This window comes from Rana temporaria, chromosome 7, assembly GCF_905171775.1.
Source record: "Rana temporaria chromosome 7, aRanTem1.1, whole genome shotgun sequence".
Classification (NCBI taxonomy): Eukaryota; Metazoa; Chordata; class Amphibia; order Anura; family Ranidae; genus Rana; species Rana temporaria.
In genome coordinates, this window is record NC_053495.1 from 169,504,586 (window position 1) to 169,526,963 (window position 22,378).

At 45.9% G+C, this 22,378-nt stretch overlaps 1 protein-coding gene across 2 annotated transcripts in view; it reads left to right on the forward strand.

The window, feature by feature from the left end:
* The window catches only part of FAM151A (family with sequence similarity 151 member A), a 29,386-nt gene extending 8,334 nt beyond the window's left edge, over positions 1 to 21,052 (forward strand). For both annotated transcript variants that reach the window (XM_040360417.1, XM_040360415.1), the window contains exons 3-8: positions 2,678 to 2,827; positions 5,652 to 5,811; positions 5,920 to 6,150; positions 10,911 to 11,050; positions 14,866 to 15,003; positions 20,230 to 21,052. In XM_040360417.1, coding sequence (XP_040216351.1) covers positions 2,678 to 2,827; positions 5,652 to 5,811; positions 5,920 to 6,150; positions 10,911 to 11,050; positions 14,866 to 15,003; positions 20,230 to 20,900 — 1,490 coding nt within the window. In that variant the 3' untranslated portion in view covers positions 20,901 to 21,052. The remainder of the gene's footprint in view (positions 1 to 2,677; positions 2,828 to 5,651; positions 5,812 to 5,919; positions 6,151 to 10,910; positions 11,051 to 14,865; positions 15,004 to 20,229) is intronic.
* Positions 21,053 to 22,378: the final 1,326 nt, after the last annotated feature.

The following is a 22,378-nucleotide window of genomic DNA, read 5'->3' on the forward strand; positions in this document are numbered from 1 at the left end:
CTGGAGGAACTGCAGAGATCCACAGCTCAGGTGGGAGAATCTGTCCATAGGACAACGATTAGTCGTGCACTCCACAAATCTGCCCTTTATGGAAAAGTGGCAAGAAGAAAGCTATTGTTGAAAGAAAGCCATAAGAAGTCTCATTTCCAGTTTCCAAGAAGCCATGTTGGAGACACAGCAAACATGTGGAAGGAGGTATTCTGGTCAGATGAGACCAAAATTTAACTTTTTGGCCTTAAAGCAAAACACCATGGCCCAGATTCTCGTAGATGGGCGTAAAACTGTGCGGGCGTAACGTATCTGATTTACGTTATGCCGCCGCAAGTTTTACAGGCAAGTGCTTTATTCACAAAGAACTTGCCTGTAAAGTTGCGGCGGCGTAGCGTAAATCACCCGGCGCAAGCCCGCCTAATTCAAATGAGCCGGGTAGGGGGCGTGGAGCATTTAAATTAAGCGCGTTCCCGCGCCGAACGTACTGCGAATGCGCCATCCGGAAAATATCCCAGGGTGCATTGCTCCAAATGACGTCGCAAGGACGTCATTGGTTTCGACGTGAACGTAAATGGCGTCCAGCCCCATTCACGGACGACTTACGCAAACAACGTAAATTTTAAAATTTCGACGCGGGAACGACGGCCATACTTAACATTGGTTGCCCCTCATATAGCAGGGGCAACTTTACGGCGCGCAAATCTAACGTAAACATCGTAACTTCACTGCGTCGACCACGCGTACGTTCGTGAATTCACGTATTTAGCTAATTTGCATACTCGACAGGGAAAACGACGGAGACGACACCTAGCGGCAAAAAAAAAATTGCATTTAAGATCCGACAGCGTAAGAGCCTTACACCTGTCGGATCTAATGGATATCTATGCGTAACTGATTCTAAGAATCAGTCGCATAGATACGACGGCCCAGATTAGGACTTACGACGGCGTACATTGCGTTGTGCCGTCGTAAGCCCTTTGAGAATCTGGGCCTATATGTGGTGGAAAATTAACACTGCACATCACCCTGAACACACTATCCCCACTGTGAAACATGGTGGTGGCTGCATCATGATGTGGGGATGCTTTACTTCAGCAGGGACAGGGAAGCCAGTCAGAATTGATGGAAAGATGGATGGATGGAACCAAATACAGGGCAATCTAAGAAGAAAACCTGTTCGAGTTTGCAAAAGACTTGAGACTGGGGCAGAGGTTGACCTTCCACCAGGACAGCAACCCTAAACATACAGCCAGAGCTACAATGGAATGGTTTAGATCAAAGTATATTCATGTGCTAGAATGGCCCAATCAAAGTCCAGACCTAAATCCAATTGAAAATATGTGGCAAGAGTTGAAAATTGCTGTTCACAGACGCTCTCCATCCAATCTGACAGAGCTTGAGCTATTTTGCAGAGAAGAATGGGCAAAAATGTCACTCTCTAGATATGCAAACCTGGTAGAGACATCCCCAAAAAGACTTACAGTTGTAATTGCAGCGAAAGGAGGTTCTACAAAGTATTGACTCTTTTTCAAGGCACTGTACTCTTTTTAAAAGCACCACAGTCACAGATGGTTCCTATTTTTGGCTTGTGGTGCACTGCAGTAGACACATGTTGGTGTGCATTTGCATGGTCCATTGGAGTGGCATTCATAGTGAATATCATTCTGCTACAGTGAGTGGTATAATCACATTTTTAAATGTGTTACCACAGGGCAAAGATGTGAAGCCAACCAAATGGTCCCAATTTTATTACACAGCTGACATTTTTTTATCATGTATGTAACGTTTCCAATAAACACAACTGATTATTTTTTACTAGCTCTCTTCCGATAATTTAGTAATAAAAGCTCACGCACAAGAAGAAGAAACAGGACTTTTTAAAAATATAAAAAGCAGGTAATGGTCCATGTTTTGGACTTGGCTAATATACTGTTGTCCTTTTAGCACAATGACACCATTAAGCACAATGACACCATACACGAATCAGCCATAACAATAAGCACACTGACGGGTATTCATATTTAGAATACTTTATTAATCCCAAAGGGAAATTAAGATAAAGTTATATTCAATTAAGACAACACAAGATCACAATATCAAATGCAAGACACAATAAAAAAAAATTAATTCTGAAAGTTGGAAGCATATATTAGGCAGCAAGTAAGCCAATAAAGTTGATGTATTAAGGGTCCTTTCACACTGGTGCATTTTTGCTGCGTTTTTGCGGTAAAAATAGCACTATTAAAACGCTCCCCATGCCCCTCTCCATTGAAATGAATTAAAAACGTCGTAAAATTGTGGTAAAATCGCGGTGTTTTACCGCGATTTTAACGGTCCGTTTTTACCGCGTTTTTACAGTGTTTTTTAATTCATTTCAATGGAGGGGGCATGGGGAGCGTTTTAATAGCGCTATTTGTACCGCGAAAACGCGGCAAAAACGCACCAGTGTGAAAGGGCCCTTAAAGCAGAAAAAATGGACATTGCAGTATGTTGCGTATAGGGTTGAATAGCAGCAGAGCAGTCAGGGTGCCCATGCTGACCCTTGTCCACCTCTGCTTCTTAGGTGACTTATCTTGTAATTGGTTTTCTCTTGCAGTCATGAAACAAAAATGCAGTTTGACATGCCTAATATTAATTGAGGGAACACCTACAAATCCTCATCTGATTACTATGTATAACCCTGCAGGTGGCATCATGGTGTTGGAGGCTGACGTCAATGTTCAGGGACTAGGAACAGTCAATGAGACAAATATACCTATCATGGCTCATCCCCCTGATATATACAGTGACAATACACTGCAAGAATGGCTGGATGCTGTGCTTCTTTCGTCTAAAGGTAAAATTCTGGTCTTCATGTGAATGGATCAGAAAAAGTTATATGTAATATATGACCATTTAATGGTTATTTGTGTGCAGCATAGTGTGGCATCAATAATTCACACAGTCAGGTGCTATAGAGAACTTGTAATTGAAGTAATGCAGCAACAGTTCCCAACAAAACCTGGAGGGAAGAGAAGACCACCCAACCGGGTGCACTTATGGTTTCTAGCAATTTGATTAGAGCAATATTCAGCCAGACTGAGAGCGCCTGTAAAAAGTGTAGAATGCGGCCTGGCCGTCTCATACCCAATCAGGAGGTATGTCCAGAGGAGCTGAAGTCCCTATGCTTTCCCTCCTTGTCTGGAACCTTTTCCTTTCTTAACAGGCAGGGTACATTTCCCTACACTACTAACTCACCAAATGCATGCCAAAACTGAGCGCTAGAGCCTTAAATAGGTTCTGCCTGATCAAAGATGGCCGCCAGAATCACATGGGCTGGCAGCATCCAATAGGATAGCTTCCCCAGTGACCCAGGAAACTGTAGAGGAATTCTGTTCCTCTTGACTTTCTCTCCATCAACAGTGCCGCTGTAGAAAAGCGCTATCTTCGGTGGAGAATGTAGACTGCACCTGCCTACATGTGGAACAGACAAGGTTACAATGTTATAAAAGGTACGATGGAGAATTACTTAAACATATGTCAATTATAACAATTAACGTCTGTTATTTGCTCCTTTTTGACCTGTTAAAGTCACAAAATAAGCTTTGTGTGCCCAAAATGCCTTTCCAAACCCGTATATTATAAAAAATAATATCATCATTGTGCTGTACATACTGTAGTCTGTCCAGAGAGCAGAGCTGTGGGAGGGACCCAACAGGCCCCACCCATTACAGGCTGTCTGCAAAAAACTACAGTAGGGGGCGGAGACAAGACCAGTCACCCTGCACATGGAAAGAGAGCAGCAGTGCCCGGTCTGTATTACAGGAAGCTCCTAAACAGAGGCAAAGTTTATGCTGGATTGCTGCACAGATCTGGAAGAAGTACAGAAAGCACACCAAGATTCGTGTAAGAATACACATAACTTTTGTATTTAGAGAATGTTTGTTTTTACCCGAGTTCAGATTAAAAAAATATTGAAAGTGTTTTGTTATGATAGTAGAAATCTTGTGTGCTCTTTGCCTGTGCTGAATGTTATTACAGTGGAACCTCGGATTGCGAGTAACGCGGTTAACGAGCGTTTCGCAATACGAGCACTGTATTTTTAAAAATCATAACTTGGTTTGCGAGTGTTGTCTCACAAAACGAGCACGATTCAGGCCAAAGCGGTGTGCAGTACTGCGATCGCAGCCAATCGTCGCCGTTCGGAAATGCACAGGAAGGCCCGAAGACAGGCACGGACTGGCCATTGGGACTACCGGGAGTTTCCCGGTGGGCCGATGGCTCAGTGGGCCGGTCAGGTGCAGTCCTCGAGCCGCTCCTCTCTGAGTGAGTAATCGCAATTTCACTCCTGTCAAGAGAAGCAGCAGCTGTCATTTGCTGGAGTGAGTATTAGCCTTTCTGCTCCCTCCCGCCCTATAGGGGGGAGATAGACAGCCGGCAGACTTTCCTTCCTCTCTCCCCTTATCACTTATCACATGACTGGAGAGAGGAACAATGCTGCCTTTCTGGAGAGCTGTGAATGAGTACATGTGGGAGGGGGAGGAGAGGGGTTCAAAGGGGTTGGACACACTAATGGGGGACACTTTGATGGGGGACACCCTGGTGCAATGGGGGACACTCTGATGCAAGGGGTAAACTCTGATGAGGGACACTCTAATGCAATGGGGGACACTCTGATGCAAGGGGGGACACTCTGATGCAAAGGGGGCTCTCTGGTACAAGGGGGCACACTGATGCAAGGGGGGGACACTCTAATGCAAGGGGGGCAGTCTGATGTAAGGGGGAACACTCTGATGTAAGGGGGGACACTCTAATGCAAAGGGGGCTCTCTGGTGCAAGGGGGCACACTCTGATGCAAGGGGGGGACACTCTGATGCAAGGGGGGCACTCTGATGTAAGGGGGACTCTCTGGTGCAAGGGGGGATTCTGAAGGGGAACACTAATGCAAGGGGGATCTCTGATGCAAGGGGGGACACTCTGATGCAAGGGGGACTCTGATGGGGGACACTCTGATGCAAGAAAAACTGTAATGTGGGACACTCTGATGCAAGGGAGACTCTGATGGGGGATACTCTGATACAAGGGGGGCTCTGATGCAAGGGGGACTCTCTGATGCAAGGGGGGCGCTGATGGGGGGACACTGATGTAAGGGGGACACTTAAAATTAAAGTGGGCCGGTCTGGATGAAGTCCAGGGCCAAATTTCTGTCCCAGTCCAGCCCTGCCCGAAGACAGCTCGGCTGACCTCGGGAACGGTTTGCCGAGGTGTCCTCGGTCCATTCTGCCCATTTCCAAGGCTCTCCGGCACTCCCCACCTCTGGCCGCGTGAGGTATCGCATGCCATTGAAGTCAATGCAGAACAAATTATTTTCGTTTCCATTGACTTCAATGGGGAAACTCGCTTTGATATGCGAATACTTTGGATTACGAGCATTCTGCTGGAACGGATTATGCTCGTAATTCGAGGTTCCACTGTAGTTAGCTTTGTTCCCACCTAGCGCTGGGAACTACAACGTGTAGTCCTAAACGTGTGTTACTAACATTATCACTAGGAGAAAAAAGCCAGAAAAAAGTACTGTCAAGCTGCAAATATTCAGTTTTTGTATTTAAGTTTAGATACATTTAGATACATTTTAACCTCTTATGTATCAGTTGTACAGTTTAACCTTTTGTTTTATACAGGCATCAAACTGGACTTCAAGAGCATCCAAGCTGTCAGCCCGTCACTTGACATGTTGCTGAAAAAGTCATCACAAATGAACATTAACTGCCCTGTGTGGATAAATGCGGACATCGTGGCCGGACCCAACGTCAACCATGAGATAGGAGTCAATGCCACACAGTCAGTATCCTGAAGATATTTGGTGATATTGTTTGCAAGTTAGAGATATTCTGACAAATAGGATAAATTGATGAAAGTAGTTATTGTAACTGCGATCCATTGTTGCAGGTTTCTGGGTTTAATCCAGGAGAAATTCCCGGATATCACAATCTCCCCTGGCTGGGTGACATTGTACCTGCCACCGATTATCTCCAACAGAACGTACACCAGAGAAATGATTATGAAGATGTATGATCTAGTGAAGGATCTTCCCCAGAGAATCACCTTCCCAGCTCGAGCTGTCCTCCTGACCCCCTCTGCCTGGCCTCACTTCAACTGGCTTTTGGAGAAGTCTAACCGGTAACTAGCATCATGTCTTGCATGTTAGATACTTAGATGCTACCCTAGCCCGTCATCAGTGCTGTCCACCTCAAAGTTTAATGAGTAATTCCAGGGAACAATGAAAGCTGATACTAGCCAGAGGATTCTGCAACTGTGCTAAAGCCAGGAAATCCACTCAAACTACGCACTCACCAGAATTAGGATATAAAACAGCTCCAGTCAATAGCCTTCCTTCAAGGATCCACAAACTGTGTATAAAGAGCTCACCCAACAGGAGCCCAAAAGAGCTTGTAGAGATTAGTAGTTTATTATAAAACTTTAAAACTACATCCAGATAGAAGCTGCAGCATTAGCAGAATGACCAAAGTTTACAATGGCAGCCGCCGCTCCAAACACATGGACGCGGCAGCGTGACGTCAGCATGTAGGCCCGTCCTGACGTGTTTCGTGCACGTTATCAAGGGATACACCTCCTTGAGGCGTAGGTCTGAATGGACTCTTAGTCCCTGTTTACACCAGTGCGATTTGTCATGCGATTTGACAGTTCCATATTGCATGACAAGTCCCATCCCATTGTCGGCAATGGAACCGTTCAAATTGCCACGACTCATGTCGCAGTGAGTTTGAAAAAGGTTCCTGTACTACTTTTTTCTGATTTCGTTGCCACTTGCACAGACTTATGTCAAACAAAGTCACACACCACCGCCCACACTCTAGTGCAATGCGGTAGTGTGAATCAGACACATAGTAGAGAAGTCGCCCAATTCCAAAGCTGCACCAGTGTGAACCAGAACCTAAAATTGATATCCCCTCAAAGACTAAAAGATAATTTTTAAGGGCTCATTTACACTTGCTTTGACTTCACTTCAACATGCTTTTTTTGGTGGTTCAGTGGTGCTTTTTTGAAGCTTTTGTGAAGATTGGAAAATGCCCTGTGTGTGTATTGATTTTCTATTTGTTCCCCGGGTCAGCAGTACCCCCATTCAGCAGATCCCCAACTCATTAGCACCCCTGTTCAGCAGAGCCCCAGCTTGTTGGTACCCTCGTTCAGCAGATCTGCTGATGCCCCACTCAATAGTAACCCCCAGCTCTGCTGATCCACTGCTCAGTAGTAACCCCCAGCTCTGCTGATCCTTGGCTTGCTGATCCTCCCCTCTCTCTGGTCTCCGATCACCTCCTACTATATTGCTCTCATGCTGCTCAACACATGTGACATTGCTAGTTTCTCCTGCTCCGGTCCCCCCATTCTGCTAATCCTCTGCCACTCAGTCCTCTCTATCTGGTCCCCGCTCACTTTTCGCTATAGTGTTCCCATGTTGCACACCACATGTGCTGTCTGCTAGTTGCTCTGCTCCATTGCAGATCCCACTCACATCCCTGTTCCTCCATGCTGCATACCAGATGTGACTTCTGCACCAGCTACTCCTAGAATATATACACATGAACAGGAAGTGACTGCTGATGCCACCTTTCCAGTTCGCTTGTTGGTTTCCCAGTGCATTCTGGGATATCTCATACCTGCACTATCTCCAAAACAAAGCTAACTCAACTCAAAAGCTTCAGGTGCTGTTAGCGAGCATAGTCATAGACTTCTATGGAGGCTTTGGAGATGCTTTGAAGCACCAAGAAATCAACATGGGGTATTGTTTTTGAAGTGAAGCAAAGCAAATACAACTTTAGAACCGGACTGAAATGTAACCATTTTATTTAGTGACAGGGGCTTTGATTGGCATTCAGAGTACTTTAAATAAGCATGTCCAAAGCCACATTTTGAAGCAAGTGTTAGCGAGCCCTAAAGGGGTTGCAAACCCTCAAGGTTTTTTTTTGCCTTAATGCATTCTATGCATTAAGGTGAAAAACCTCCTGTGATGCAGCAGCCACCCAGAGCCCCCCTTTTACTTACCTGAGCCCGGTCTTTCCATCGACGGGGACGAGCACACCAGCTCCAGCCTGTTTCTCGGGTCCTGATTGGATAGATTGATTGGATAGATTGATAGCAACGTAGCCATTGGTTCCCGCTGCTCTTAATCAAATACAGTGACGTGAGAGCCGGGGGCGGAAGCGAGTCCTGCTGTCTGTCACTGGACACAGCAGCAAGACACGGTAACGCACCTGCATGAGTGCCCCGAGGGAGAGCGGCACTCGAGAAGAGGAGGAGCAAGGAGCGTCGCTTAGGGACCCCAGAAGAGGAGGATCAGGGGCCACTCTGTGCAAAACCAACTGCACTGAGGAGGTAAGTATAGCATGTTTGTTTTTTTCTTTTTTTAAACAAACCTTTACAAATTCTTTAAAGCTATAGTAAACTTAGACCCTCCACACCTAAATTTCAAAGAAGCACAGTGCCTTGAAAAAGTATTCATACCCCTTGAAATTTTCCACATTCATGTCATGTTACAAACAAAAACATAAATGTGTTTTATTGGGATTTAAAGTGGCACATATTTTGGAAGTGGAAGGAAAATGCGTGCATTTGTATTCCTCCCCCCTGAGTCAATACTTTGTAGAACCACCTTCTCGCTGCAATTACAGCTGCAAGTCTTTTTGGGGATGTCTCTTCCAGTTTTGCACATCTAGAGAGTGACATTTTTGCCCATTCTTCTTTGCAGAATAGCTCATGCTCTGTCAGATTGGATGGAGAGTATCTGTCAACTGCAGTTTTCAAATCTTGCCACAGATTCTCAATTGGATTTCGGTCTGGACTTTGCTGGGCCATTCTAACACTTGAATATGCTTTGGTCTAAACCATTCCATTGTAGCTCTGGCTGTATGTTTTGGATCATTGTCCTGCTGGAAGGAGAACCTCCGTCCCAGTCTTGATTCTTTTGCAGACTCTAAGGCCCCGTACACACGACCAAACATGTATGCTGAAACTGGTCCGCGGGCCAGTTTCAGCATACATGTTCGGTCGTGTGTAGGCGCGAGTGGGCCGAATTCCAGCAAACATTTGCCCGCCGGGCATTTTCCCAGCGGGCAAATATTCCTGGACGTGTTTTAAAACCGTCCGCTGGAATCCTGCCCGCTCGGACATGTACGGTCGTCAGTACAGACCTACCGTACATGTCCGAGCGCCCGCCGTCCCTCGCATGTGTCGAATGACTTTGACGCATGCGTGGAAGCCTTTAAATGGCAGGCCCGCCCACATCGCCGCGTCATCGCCGCGTCATCATCACGGCGACGACGCAGACAACCATCGTACAGAAGTCGTACAGAAGCCCTCTGGCAGGCATGTACGGTGAAAACGGTCCGACGGACCGGTTTCATCGTACATGTTTGCTCGTGTGTACCGGGCCTTACAGGTTTTCTTCTAATATTGCCCTGTATTTGGCTCCATCCATCTTCCCATCAACTCTGACCAGCTTCCCTGCTGAAAAAAGCATCCCTACAAGATGCTGCTGCCACCACCATGTTTCACAGTGGTGATGGTGTGTTCAGGGTGATGTGCATTGTTAGTTTTCTGCCACACATAGCGGGCCAGATTCACGTAGATCAGCGGATCTTTAGATCCGCGTGATCTATCTGATTTAAGATACCCTGCCGCAAGTTTGAGAGGCAAGTGGGTAATTCACAAACCACTTACCTCCAAACTTGCGGCGGCGTATCGCAAATCCCCCGGCGGAATTCAAATTCCGCAGCTAGTGGGGGGTGTACTATTTAAATCAGGCGCGTCCCTGCGCCGATTTAAATGAGCATGCGCAGGCCGTGAATTTACCCGGCATGCATTGCTCCCACTGACGTCACTAGGACGTCAGTGGTTTCGACGCTTACGTAAACGTCGTCCATCCGTATTACAGAACGATTTACGCAAACGACATAAAAAAATTCAAAAGCGACGCGGGAACGCCGGCTATACTTAACATTGGCTGCGCCTCATAGAAGCAGGGGTAAGTATACGCCGGGAAAGCCGCTACGGAAACGTCGTAACAACACTGCGTCGGGTCCGCGTACGTTCGTGAATTTGCGTATCTCGCTGATTTACATATTATTCAACGTGAATCAGCGGGAACGCCCCCCGCGCCATTTTTAAATTACAAATAAGATCCGACAGTGTAACACAGTTACACCTGTCGGATCTTAGCCATATCTATGCGTAACTGATTCTATGAATCAGGCGCATAGATAAGACCAGTGTAAGTCAGAGATACGACGGCGTATCAGGAGATACACCGTCGTATCTCTTTGTGAATCTGGCCCTGTGTTTTGCTTTTAGGCCAAAAAGTTACATTTTGGTCTCACCTGACCAGAGCACCTTCTTCCACATGTTTCCCCCACAGGTAGTGGTGTCAGTGATACCCTGGGTGTAGCCTCCCATTTGGATGATTTCTGCGGTGTGCACTGTCTGTCTGTATATAGCCATACAGAACAGACAGACAGTACACAGTCCACGTGGGCTTTGCTGCTTAACTGCAGACAGGAAAAGGAAACTTTATTCAGGGAAAAGACATAGAGCATACCATAGTTGCAGCTACAAACTTAAAAACAATGCCATCTACTGGTTTAAGAATATACAATATCTCTACTGAATACTGAAGTTTACCCCTTTTGTTATGCACAAATCTATGATGTGATTATTATTTTAACATTTATGTGATGCACATTGTTTATTAAGGTTTAAGATTAATTTGTTTTATTTTTTCACATATAATACTCAGTGATGATCACAACAGACATATTGGTTTTGAGCACCTTTTAGAATAATTGGTGTTAATTGTCAGTTGTACATTCATAGTGCATAGTGGTTGTGTTGGTTTGATGTAAGGGTTGTTTTTGTTCCCTGCACAGGTACACGCTGACTTTATGGCAAGGCAGTTCAGACCCACTTACTGTGCACGACCTGTTGTATATCCGAGATAACAGCAATCCCGAGCAAATCTATTATGACATTTATGAACCGCTCTTATCAGAATTCAAAAAGATAGCGTGTAAGTATCGGTCCAGAGTCTACAGTGTGACAAGGGGAAGATGAAACGGTTCAAAAGATGTGCAAGTTGATGAAAGCCAAGCAAACATTTCTTATATTGCAGCTTACCAATTCTTGGATGTGACAGCTGCATTGGTTTTCTTTTTTAGGTTTCCTTTCTTTTATTTTCACCTGGTAATCCTGCCAGTAAGTCCTACTAGCTGTTCTGCAGATGTAGCACTTAGAGGGTTGAGTCAAACAATTTAACTTTGACGTGAGTGCTTAAAGTGGTTGTAAACCCTTACAAATACCCAGTGAAGTGAGCAGCCTCAGATTATACAAATCTCCCTACATACGTTTTACATGTATATCTGCAGTCTTTCTCTTTCTTCACCCTTTAAAAAGTGCACGTCGTGCTAGAAATCTTTCTTCTTCTTCCAGCAGTGGGTGTAGAGTCTGGGGATACAATGTGTGAGAGCTGATTGGAAGAAATGCACCCCCCCCCCCCCACATAGGCAGAGGAACAAAGAAACTTGCAGAGCTGCAGTCTGAATAGACCAGCTCTCTGATAATCTACCTATAAGCTCCCTCCCTGACACAAATTTCCAGCTGCTTTTATCTTATGTGTCGTAGAACTTGTCAGAAGTTATCATGCTGATAACAGAGGAATGGAGCAGCAGAAAGACACGGCACAGGGAGACAATACAACAACAATACAATTCAATACAAGAGGGTTAGGAGGGCCCTGCTACTATGAGCTTACAATCTGATCAGCTTTTATATTTTTACGTAAAATCTTTATCCCAAAAGGAACAAAACCATTAATGTAACTGCTTATGAAGCATTGGCTGGAGTTTGACTTCAATTTGTTAGTGTACCAAAACCTGCTAGTCCATCTAACACTCCCCCCCAGACTGACAATGCTGCCGTCCAGAGGTACCCCTGTGCTCATTCATCCAGAGTGGAGGCACTCCAATTCAGGAGGTGTGTTACTGGCCAGATCACCAGGTGAAAACAGAGTGGGGAAAAGCCTAAGAAAAGAAAAACAATGCATCCACTACGTTTAATAATTAAATAAACGGACCATTGAAGGATGGGTAAGTATCGCAAAGTTTTTTTCCACTTTAAGTTTAAAGAGACACTCGCTTTTCCACCCAATGCCTTTTGATAGCCTCCCGCTAGTTATACTTACTAATCTGCACTACTTCACCACCATCCATCCAAGTCTGAACGGACAATTGCCAAATTTGAAAACTGTCCAATGGAGAGAACAGTGACAACACACACCTGGGTAAGCTCCCACATCATCCAACACCAAAAAAGAATGTGAATGGGTGAGTGTGCCTTGCTGAGGATTGGGCTATCACTCTGCCCTGAATGCGTTTGGCATGCGATTTTGGTACGGTCCCATTGACTTCAATAGAGTGAGTGAGTGAGAAACTTATATAGCGCAACAAATGCGAACTTAATCGCCTCAAGGCGCTGGCGACCAGAGTTGTACAGGACTTTCAGAAGAGGTGGGTCTTCAGTTTTTTCCTAAAAACCCGATGGTTTTCTTCCATGCGGATGGCCGTGGGTAGAGCATTCCAGAGCCGTGGTCCTTGGACCGAGAATCTACGTTCTCCCTTAGATTTGTAGTGAGATTTGGGGATTTGGAGAAGGTTTTGGGTACGTTTTTCAAGCTGCACCACTTGCCAATACTGAGTTAAGTGCTGTGGCAATGTGAACTGCCCTAAGGTGGCACCATGTCACACCGTAGGTAAGTAGTCAGGGGATAAAAAAAGGCCAGTATCAACAGACATTTTTTTCCCCCTCATTTCCCCCCTGGCTGCCTGTGTGAAATTGGCCTTCATCAACAAGCAGGGAAATCAGAGAATTTTTATGTTTCTTATTTAGATATTCATATCAAAGCAATCTGTTTAAAGAGGTTTGGGAGAGGTCAGCAATGGCTGCTGACTTCTTCCAAAATTGCAATTAACCTGAATGCCATACTGACCTTTTGGCTTTAAATCTTCGAATCTCTGTCCTAGAACAAGATTGTGGATAAGGCCTTATGACTTTTATTTAGTCAGTAGTCCCCCACTAACATAGACCAAGTCTATGCGAGACAGCACATGATAAGAAGCTGAATGGCAGTTAAAAGCATGCTCAGTAGGGTGCTTCCACCAGCTTATCTAGGGTTCGGAAGCATGTTAAAATCCCCAGTAGGTTAGTATTGGCAGCACACTTTTTTCTCCTTATGATAGGTTTCCTTTAAATGAGCTGGCTCCCAGTTATCTGAAAGAACTAATTGAACATCCAATATTCCCTTGGAAAAGTCACGCGGCTTGTGACGAAACGTGTCAGTCGTGGACGTCGTACATGGACACATAGGCTTTTATGGAGTTGAGTTTAGGAGCTTTGGCAAAAAGATGCCAAAAGCTCTTAAATTCAATTTTAGGAGCTGTAGTGTATATGAAGCCTAAAGTTTAGTACACATTAATAGTATGTTTTCTCGGCCATGCGGGAATACCACTGACCTACCCGGTGTGCTTACCCTTGACTGGGGTACCCTTCTGGGCTGAAGTTGTTCACCAGAGACTCTCTCTTTGCTGATGAGCCAGTTTTACCAGATTTGATGTGAGTTGCCATCTGTCCTTGTCTCTAATAAATATGTAATGTACTCTTACCTGACTCCCCCTATAAGGCTGCTTTCACACTGATGTGCTGCACACTGACCTGAATATCTCTTCTTTCCTGCTGCTGGCACCGCTCTAGAGCCGGGATAAGAGGTGGAGTGCAGTTGGTATCACTCCACATGGGACAGGAGCCGGCACTACAGAGGAGGCATTGGCTTATGTGGCTCTTGTTTCCTACTTTAGCTCCAGCTTTACAAGTAGTCCCTCTGCATTGCTGCTCTGGGATGGCGGGTCAGCAAGCCCAGATCACGATCTACCAGTTACTTGGGCGCAATCTACTCGTAGATCAGGATCTATGGGTTGCTGACTCCCACACTAAACAGAAACAGAGGTCAGAGAAAGATACCAAAATCATATTAACAAACAAGTTGTAGCTAATAAAATTGCTGCTAGTTGTTGGCATACTACAGAAAAATAATAATCTCAAGCAGTTCCATACCAGACATAAAAAATACATGAAAGTGGGCCGAACAAACCCCCTTCCCAGCAAATCCTAATTTTCTCTGAAAAATGCACCAGTTTATCTAAGCCCCTGACTGTAAAGTCCTATCCAGCATTTTGGAGTTAAGCCTTGTACACATGACCGGTTTTCCCGGCAGGAAAACTGCCAGAAGAGCATTTGGCCAGGAATCCCGGCCGTGTGTATGCTCCCTAGCAGTTTTCCCCGACAGGAAAACTGCCCAGGGATAAATAGAGAACCTGCTCTCTATTTTCCCGTCGGGATTCCCGGCAGAGTGTTTCCTGCCGAGAAAACCGGTCGTCTGTATGCTTACCTGTTCCATTTGAAAACCACGCATGCTCGATAAGAGTTTGTAGCATACAAGTTTAGTGTGGGGTGTAGCAAGATGGCGGCGACGGCATCGAATATGAAGAGCGACAGGTCATTGTAGTCGATGACGTCACTGCGCTCTTGCCATTCAAAAGAACGGTGGTTCTTTTGAATGGCCGTCTGTATGCACGGCAAGCTTGCCAGGAATCCCGTTAGGAAAAACAACGTTTTTTTCCTGACGGGATTACCACCCGTGTGTACAGGGATTTACAGTAAAAAATTGTAAGGGTGAAGCTTTATATACCGTAAATCTAGATATATTGTTTTTATTTATGTTGTCCATTAGTGAGGGGCCGGAACGCATTAACGCCTCTTTTTTCATTTACTTAGTGAATCCAAACAGGAAGAAATTGTTCTATTCCGGTGGCAGTTTGCGGTTGTATTTCCACCCGGAGGACAATGACGGAATTCTTGTGAAATGGTTTGATGCTGAAGGTGACATTTCCGCTGTGCAGAGCCTTCTACAAAGTAAGCAGAGATTCTGTCATCATGGCAGGGAACTTCACATCACATACTGACATCGCTGCGTTACTCAACGTCCCATATGACAGCAAATGCACTGCTTGTTTTTTTTTCATAGGATCATCTTATATCTGGATACATTTAAATGTCAATTCACGTTAATGCACAGAAACACTGGACACCCAACACACAAACCAAGTGCACTGCAACAAATGGCACACCAGATTTTTAACATCTGTGCGTTATGGTGCACTGCATTGTATAAATGATGCATGTCCATTAAAATTATTGCAGCGCGTTGGCAGCCAGTTCAAAATAAATGGGCTGCCTTAAAGCTCAATTGCACTTTTCTGTTTAAATTAGCTAAACACATTCCAGCTTCATTCAGAAAAGGGATGATCAAAATCTTGGTTGGATTCCTTTAGAAAGCAGCCACAGTCTGATTAGAAAAACCCGTGCCCTGCCAGCATGTGCAGAAAAGGACACTTGTTCTCTGTGGGGACACACCCCCTACTGAATCAGACCTATAGCATACCTCCCAACTTTTAAACTTCAGAATGAAGGACACTTAATGAAGGAAGGGATCTGCGGTGCGTGTAGCAGCGGCAGAATGTGGGTGGGCCAAACTCTTAACAGTGGGAGGGGCTTAATGAGTACAGAGGTCAGCAGGACAGGGACCAGGGGTCATTATGGCAGTGAAGAAGGGTCACAAGGGCAGAGGACAGGGATTAGCAGGACACAGGATAGGGGATAAGCAGGGCAGGGTACAGGGGTCAGCAGGAGGGAGGACAGGAGCCAGTGGGGCAGTGTACAGGTGTCAGCAGGACAGAAGACACAGGGTCAGTAGGGCAGGGTACAGGGGTCAGCAGGACAGGAGTCAGTAGGGCAGAGTACAGGGGGGTCATTTCCCCTCCCATTCCTTCTCTTAACCAATGAATGTCACTTTACTCAGTGGCCAGGTACGCTATCATTGGGGAGCTGGCCTGGGGGGCAGCCCAGCCAACCCACCCCACCACCACCATAGACCCGGCCATTACATGACTCCTCCCCGCCTCCACCCTCCTGTCTGCATCACAGCCAAGGAGGAGGAGGAGTCACAAGCCCCTCTGCAGTGCACTGTGTATGGGTGCGGCAACTGGTATCGCTCATCCCCAGCTGCCTGTCACATATACACAGCAGTGCAGGACCCCAGACATCCCACACAAGTCGCAGGGCAGTTGTTACTGGTGCCCGTGCTAGTGCGTGCTTGTGGGAAAGTCACTGGAGCCAAGTGCCGAAACTTGTTCCGGGACTTGGCTTCACTCCAGGACAAAGCATTAATTTGCTCTGCTGGGAAGTCGGGAATTTACATCAAATCTTAGGACAGTCCCAGGCAATCCAGGGTGGTTGGAAGGTTTGCTATAGCTCAGTTTTTTTCAACTCCAGTGCCCAAGCTCCCCAACAGGCCATGTTTTCAGGATTTCTCTCAGATGAAACGGCTGTGGTAATTACTAAGGCAGTAAAACTGATCAAATCCCCTGTGCAAAATAATGGAAAACCTGAAAACATGACCTGTTGGGGCGCCTTGAGGACTGAAGTTGAGAAACACTGCTATAGCTCTACAATCCGCAAAGCATATTCTTCCTAATTGGAGAGCTCTGACTCAGCAGTTGGTATGGTGGACTTTGAAAAAGGTCACTGCTTCTACACAAGAAACATGGGTCCTTTTCTGCAAGTGCTGGCAGGAGAGAGACTTTTCTACTTAGGTTGTGGCTACTTCCCCAAGAAAATTAACTGTATGACTTTAAACGTTTTGATGTACCTAGTGCAAATATTTAGCTGATTTAAACTGAAGGTTCAGTTCGGCTTTAATACAGCACATCAGCGCAGCTGATTGCACAATTCAAAACCAATGTGGTCACTCTTCCCCCAATACAGAACCAAAAGCTTAGCTCTCATTATTTGATAAAAACATGGAGATACCTTAGGATAGTGTATTATATTATTGCAGTGATCAATTATTATGACCACCCACCATATCCAGTTGAAGTGTGGACTCCTCTAGACCTCAGAAGGTATGCTCTGGTATCTGGCACCAAGCTGTCAGTAGCAGACCCTTTAAGTCCTGTAAGTTGAGAGGTGGGGTCTCCATGGATAGAACTTGTTTTTCCATCTCACAGATGCTCTATTGGATTGAGATCTGGAGAATTTGTAGGCCCAAGACAACACCTAAAACCCATTGTTGTGTTCCTTAACCTCCCTGGCGGTATGATTCTGTCTGGAATTACGTACCAAAAGCGGTACAATTATTTTGCAAGGAAATTTGGCGTTTTATACTGTAGGTCTGTAATTTTTAGGAATAACTCACCTAAATCTGACCAAACAAGAGTCTTGTAGGCATCCCGGGTATGATTTTTTTTTTAAAAACAAAATGATAAATTATAATATAATAAATAATTATAACAAATAATAATATAATTATAATAAGAATTATTCAATAATGTAATCAACTCAAAATCACTGAAATGTGCTCAGTTGCAGAATTGTCGCTGTCATTACTTTTATTTTTTTATGACGTATTTTCCCACAAATCGCTATCGCACAATTCTGCAAGTGATTATAATTTATTATCGCTGTTTTTTAGCTGCTCTAAAACCATTTTTGACATAAAGGGACACTTTTGGACAATCTACAGTTTTCAGGCAGAAAGAACATTTTTTATTTTATAAAAGTACATGTAGGACACTGGGCAGACCACTAGGGACAAGGGGGGTGTGTATTTTTTACATACAGTACTGTAATCTATAAGATTACAGTATACTGTATGTATTGTGTTTGTTTACTTTTTTGAATTTTGCGCCGTTCTCCGCCCCCGTACGTCGCAGGGAACGGAGATCGGCGGCACACGGGGACACTGTGAATCGAGCGAGGACAACGGGGATGCATCGCAGGATCCAGGGACAAGGTGAGTAACTTGTCTGTGGATGCTGCGAAGGTAAGCCGCGCCGCTGCACACTCTGCACAGCTACCCCGAGAGTGACTCAGGGATACCGATCCTAGCATTGAAAATCCCCCCCCGAGTCACGCTCGGGGATACCGCCAGGCAGGTTAAACCATTCTTGAGTTCATCAGACCAGGCCCCCTTCTTCCATTGCTCCGTGGTCCAGTTCTTAAGCCTACACACCCAATATAGGCATTTCTGGCTGTGGTCAGCATGGGCACCCTGACCGGTCTGTGGTTACGCAGCCCCATACACAACATATTGAGATGTTCTGTGTGGTTTGACACCTAATATCAGAACCAGCATTAACTTTTTCAGCAATTTGAGCTACAGCACTTCTTTTATTAGATTGTACTACACAGGGAAACCTTTGTTCCCCATGTGCATCAATGAGCATTTGCCTGTACCTGTAACTCTTGTTGTTTGTTAGTATGTTTTACTGTATCTGCTTTGTACAAATGAATTGGTGCTATAAACTGGAACTACACTGCATCTGAGCCCCACAAACGCTATTTAATTAATTTTTAATGTTTAAAGGAAACTCACTGATCCATCCATGTCTCCATTATTTTGCTAAGAAATCAATTTGAAAAACATCCTAGCATTTCTGGCTGTGGTCATCTTGGCCATCTAAGGGCAAATGATTCATGTGGCATTTACTTACTGGAATCCATCTGCCCTTAGCACAGGCATGCAGTCAGGAGGGTATGCTTAGCTGAGAAAACCCCTCCTCCCCTCCTTAAGACTCCTGGAAACTAGGAGTTAACTTAAGAAATTAAAAAAAAAGTTTAAAACACGTAAATAAAATATACTTTCCTATCTATTGACGAATGCTGGCCACATAAGGATTAATAGTCAATGTTGGAAGTTGAGGTAATGCACTGGTTTGGTGCACCCTTCTTTGTCTATCTATTGCTCAAACCTGTCTTACCAGCTCACCTAGCTCCTTCAGTTAGTGATAATGGCCCGGATTCACAAAGCACTTACGCCAACGTATCTCGAGATACGCCGCGTAAGTGTAAGTATGCGCCGTCGTATCTATGCGCCATGCCCATAAACTGAGATACGCCTGAAAATAGGCTTCATCCGACCGACGTAACTTTCCTACGCCGGCGTATTGTGGGCGCATATTTACGCTGGGCACATTTGCCGCTCCCATTGATTTTCTATGCACATATGCAAATGAGGGAGATACGCCGATTCACGGCCGTACTTGCGCCCGGCGCATAATATACGCGGTTTGCATAAGTCGTACATCCGGCGTAAAGTTATTCCCCATATAGGAGGCGCAACTCATGCAAAGGTATGGACCAGGGAACACAAGCCGTCGTATCCTTTGTCGTTTACGTTGTACGTGAATAGGGCTGGGCGTAGGTTACGTTCACGTCGTAGGCAGCGATCCGTTGTATCTTAGGGAGTAGTTCCGACGTGATTCTGAGCATGCGCACAGGGATGCGGCCACGGGACGGCGCATGCGCCGTTTATTTTAAGTACTTCTTTGGCGCTTGCCCCATCATTTGCATGGGGTCACGCCTCATTAGCATGGCTCACGCCCACTTCCACCTACGCTGGCTTACGTCGAGGAAACCCAGCGTATCTTTAAGGCCTCGTACACACGACCGAACATGTCTGCTGAAACTGGTCCGCGGAACAGTTTCCTGCGGACATGTTCGGTCGTCTGTACGGCCGACCGGACAATTTTCCGGCGGATCGGACAGGTTTCCAGCGGACAAATGTTTCTTAGCATGCTAAGAAACATGTCCGCTGGAACCATGTCCACCGGACATGTCCGATGGTCAGTATGACTCATCGGACATGTCCGCTCGCCCGAGAACCCGCGCATGACTTCGAAGTGATTCGACGCATGCGCGGAAGCATTGAACTTCCGCGTCAGAGAACGTCGGTGTCGTATACGTCACCGCGTTCTCTGTCCACGGGGATTTTGGTTTGATGGTGTGTACAACCATCAGACCAAAATCTGCTATCGGACAGATCCGCTCGTGTGTACAAGGCCTAAGAGCGAGTGGGAGCAAGTGCTTGGTGAATCCAGTGGTTGCCAATGTGCGCTGCGTCAGCGTAGCGTATATTAGATACGCTATGCCCGCATAAATATGGGCCGATGTATGTGAACCCGGGCCAATGTATTTTGGAGAAAAGTCATGTAATACTCCTGAAGGCTGAGCACATGTACAGGCATCTATGTAATAATGTGTATCCCATCGCATACAATGACAATGTTCTCTGTGTTGCAGGTAGCTTTGGAATGGTCACATTTCAAGTTGAAGTTCAGTTGGTCAGTTCCACTCTTATGCCCGTGGTGGTGGTTGCCCAGTCATCTGCTACACTTCCGCTGGAAGACTGTCTAAAGCTGGTGATTGCTTCCGCTCTCCCATGGGGCGTCTATCTGAAACCTAAAGATCACGTTTCTCTCAATGAGACTTTGCATCTACTAAATAGGCTAAACAACGATAAACTGCTGTATGTTCCAGTGTGGATCAGCATGGAGATATCTTATGGCAGTTTCAGCACACCAGGATATATCAAAGGAGAAGATTTCATCAGCAGCATCAACGACATTTTCCCAGGGGTCACCATTGCCCCAAGATGGCCTCCTGAGAAGCTGGATAATGGATACACAGACCCGATGGTGCTGGATATGCTAAAGCTCTTTGAAGGGGTGTGGCAGGATGTGTCCTTCCAACTGCAGGCGGTGGCTCTTGGCAAGGGTTGGCTAAGCACTATCCATCTTTTGAAGGCCTCCTCTACATACACACTAACAGTGGAGCATACCAAAGACCAGGGCACGTTCATGGAAGGATACCACGGCTTAATAACCATCAGAACACACACCACAAATGGAGTTTATTACAAACTATCCCCAGATTATTACTCTTCCCTTATGACAAGCATCTATACCACATAGAAGAAAAATATTCCATTATCTACAATGTAACATTTTGTGGCAATGGCCAGCGTTGAACAAACTCTTTTAAATTTCTCTCAAAATATTTCCACAATCGGTTAGCTGGATTAAAAAAGGATAATTGGTCAGAAAAATGTCTTGTTCATTGAGAAGAACTTTACAGTAAAACCTTGGATTGCGAGCATAATTCGTTCCGGAAACATGCTTGTAATCCAAAGCACTTGTATATCAAAGCAAATTTCCCCATAAGAAATAATGGAAACTCAAATGATTCGTTCCACAACCATTTATTCTTAGGTCCTTCAGTTTATAGTCCATATAAAAATATTATAGCAATGTGATAGGTTGTGTAACCATAAAATGTCCATCTACACATGGAAGCCTCCCCAAGGGGATTAGAAGCACAATCCAGCAGGAGCTACAGAGTATAAAAGAGAAGAGAGGCGCCTCTAAGGCCCCGTACACACGACCAAACATGTCTGCTGAAACTGGTCCACGGACCAGTTTCAGCAGACATGTTCGGTCGTGTGTAGGCCCGTGCGTGCAGGATTCCAGCAAACATTTGCCCGCCGGGCCTTTTCCCAGCGGGCAAATATTCCTGGACTTGTTTTAAAACAGTCCGCTGGAATCCTGCCCGCTCGGACATGTTCGGTCGTCTGTACAGACCTACCGTACATGTCCGAGCGCCCGCCATCCCTCGCATGCGTTGAATGACTTCGACGCATGCGTGGAAGCATTTAACTGGCAGGCCCGACACCGCGGACACGCCCCGCGTATTTTTTACGCGCGGATTTCTGTACGATGGTTAGTACAGCCATCGTACAGAAAGCCCCGGGCAGACATGTATGGTGAAAACGGTCCGGCGGACCGGTTTCATCGTACATGTTTGCCCGTGTGTACACGGCCTTAGTGTAGCAATATGTTGCTAAATGTTGTACCTTCATTAACCCCTTATGAACCGCCGCACGACTATTTACGTCAGGAGAATGGCACGACTGGGCATATGGACGTACAGGTACGTCCCCTTTTAAGAAGCCCAGCCGTGGGTCGCGAACACGCCACTGCCAGCGCGCTCGCGACCCGGTCCTGTGCTTTGTAACCACGTCTGCGGGACCCGCAGACCCGATCGGCGCCGGTGTCCCACGATCGGGTCACAGAGAGGAAGAACGGGGAGAGGTAAGTGTAAACAAACGTCTCCCCGTGCTTCCTAGTGAGCCTGTCACTGATTGTCCGAGCGCCCGCCATCCCTCGCATGCGTTGAATGACTTCGACGCATGCGTGGAAGCATTTAACTGGCAGGCCCGACACCGCGGACACGCCCCGCGTATTTTTTACGCGCGGATTTCTGTACGATGGTTAGTACAGCCATCGTACAGAAAGCCCCGGGCAGACATGTAGGGTGAAAACGGTCCGGCGGACCGGTTTCATCGTACATGTTTGCCCGTGTGTACACGGCCTTAGTGTAGCAATATGTTGCT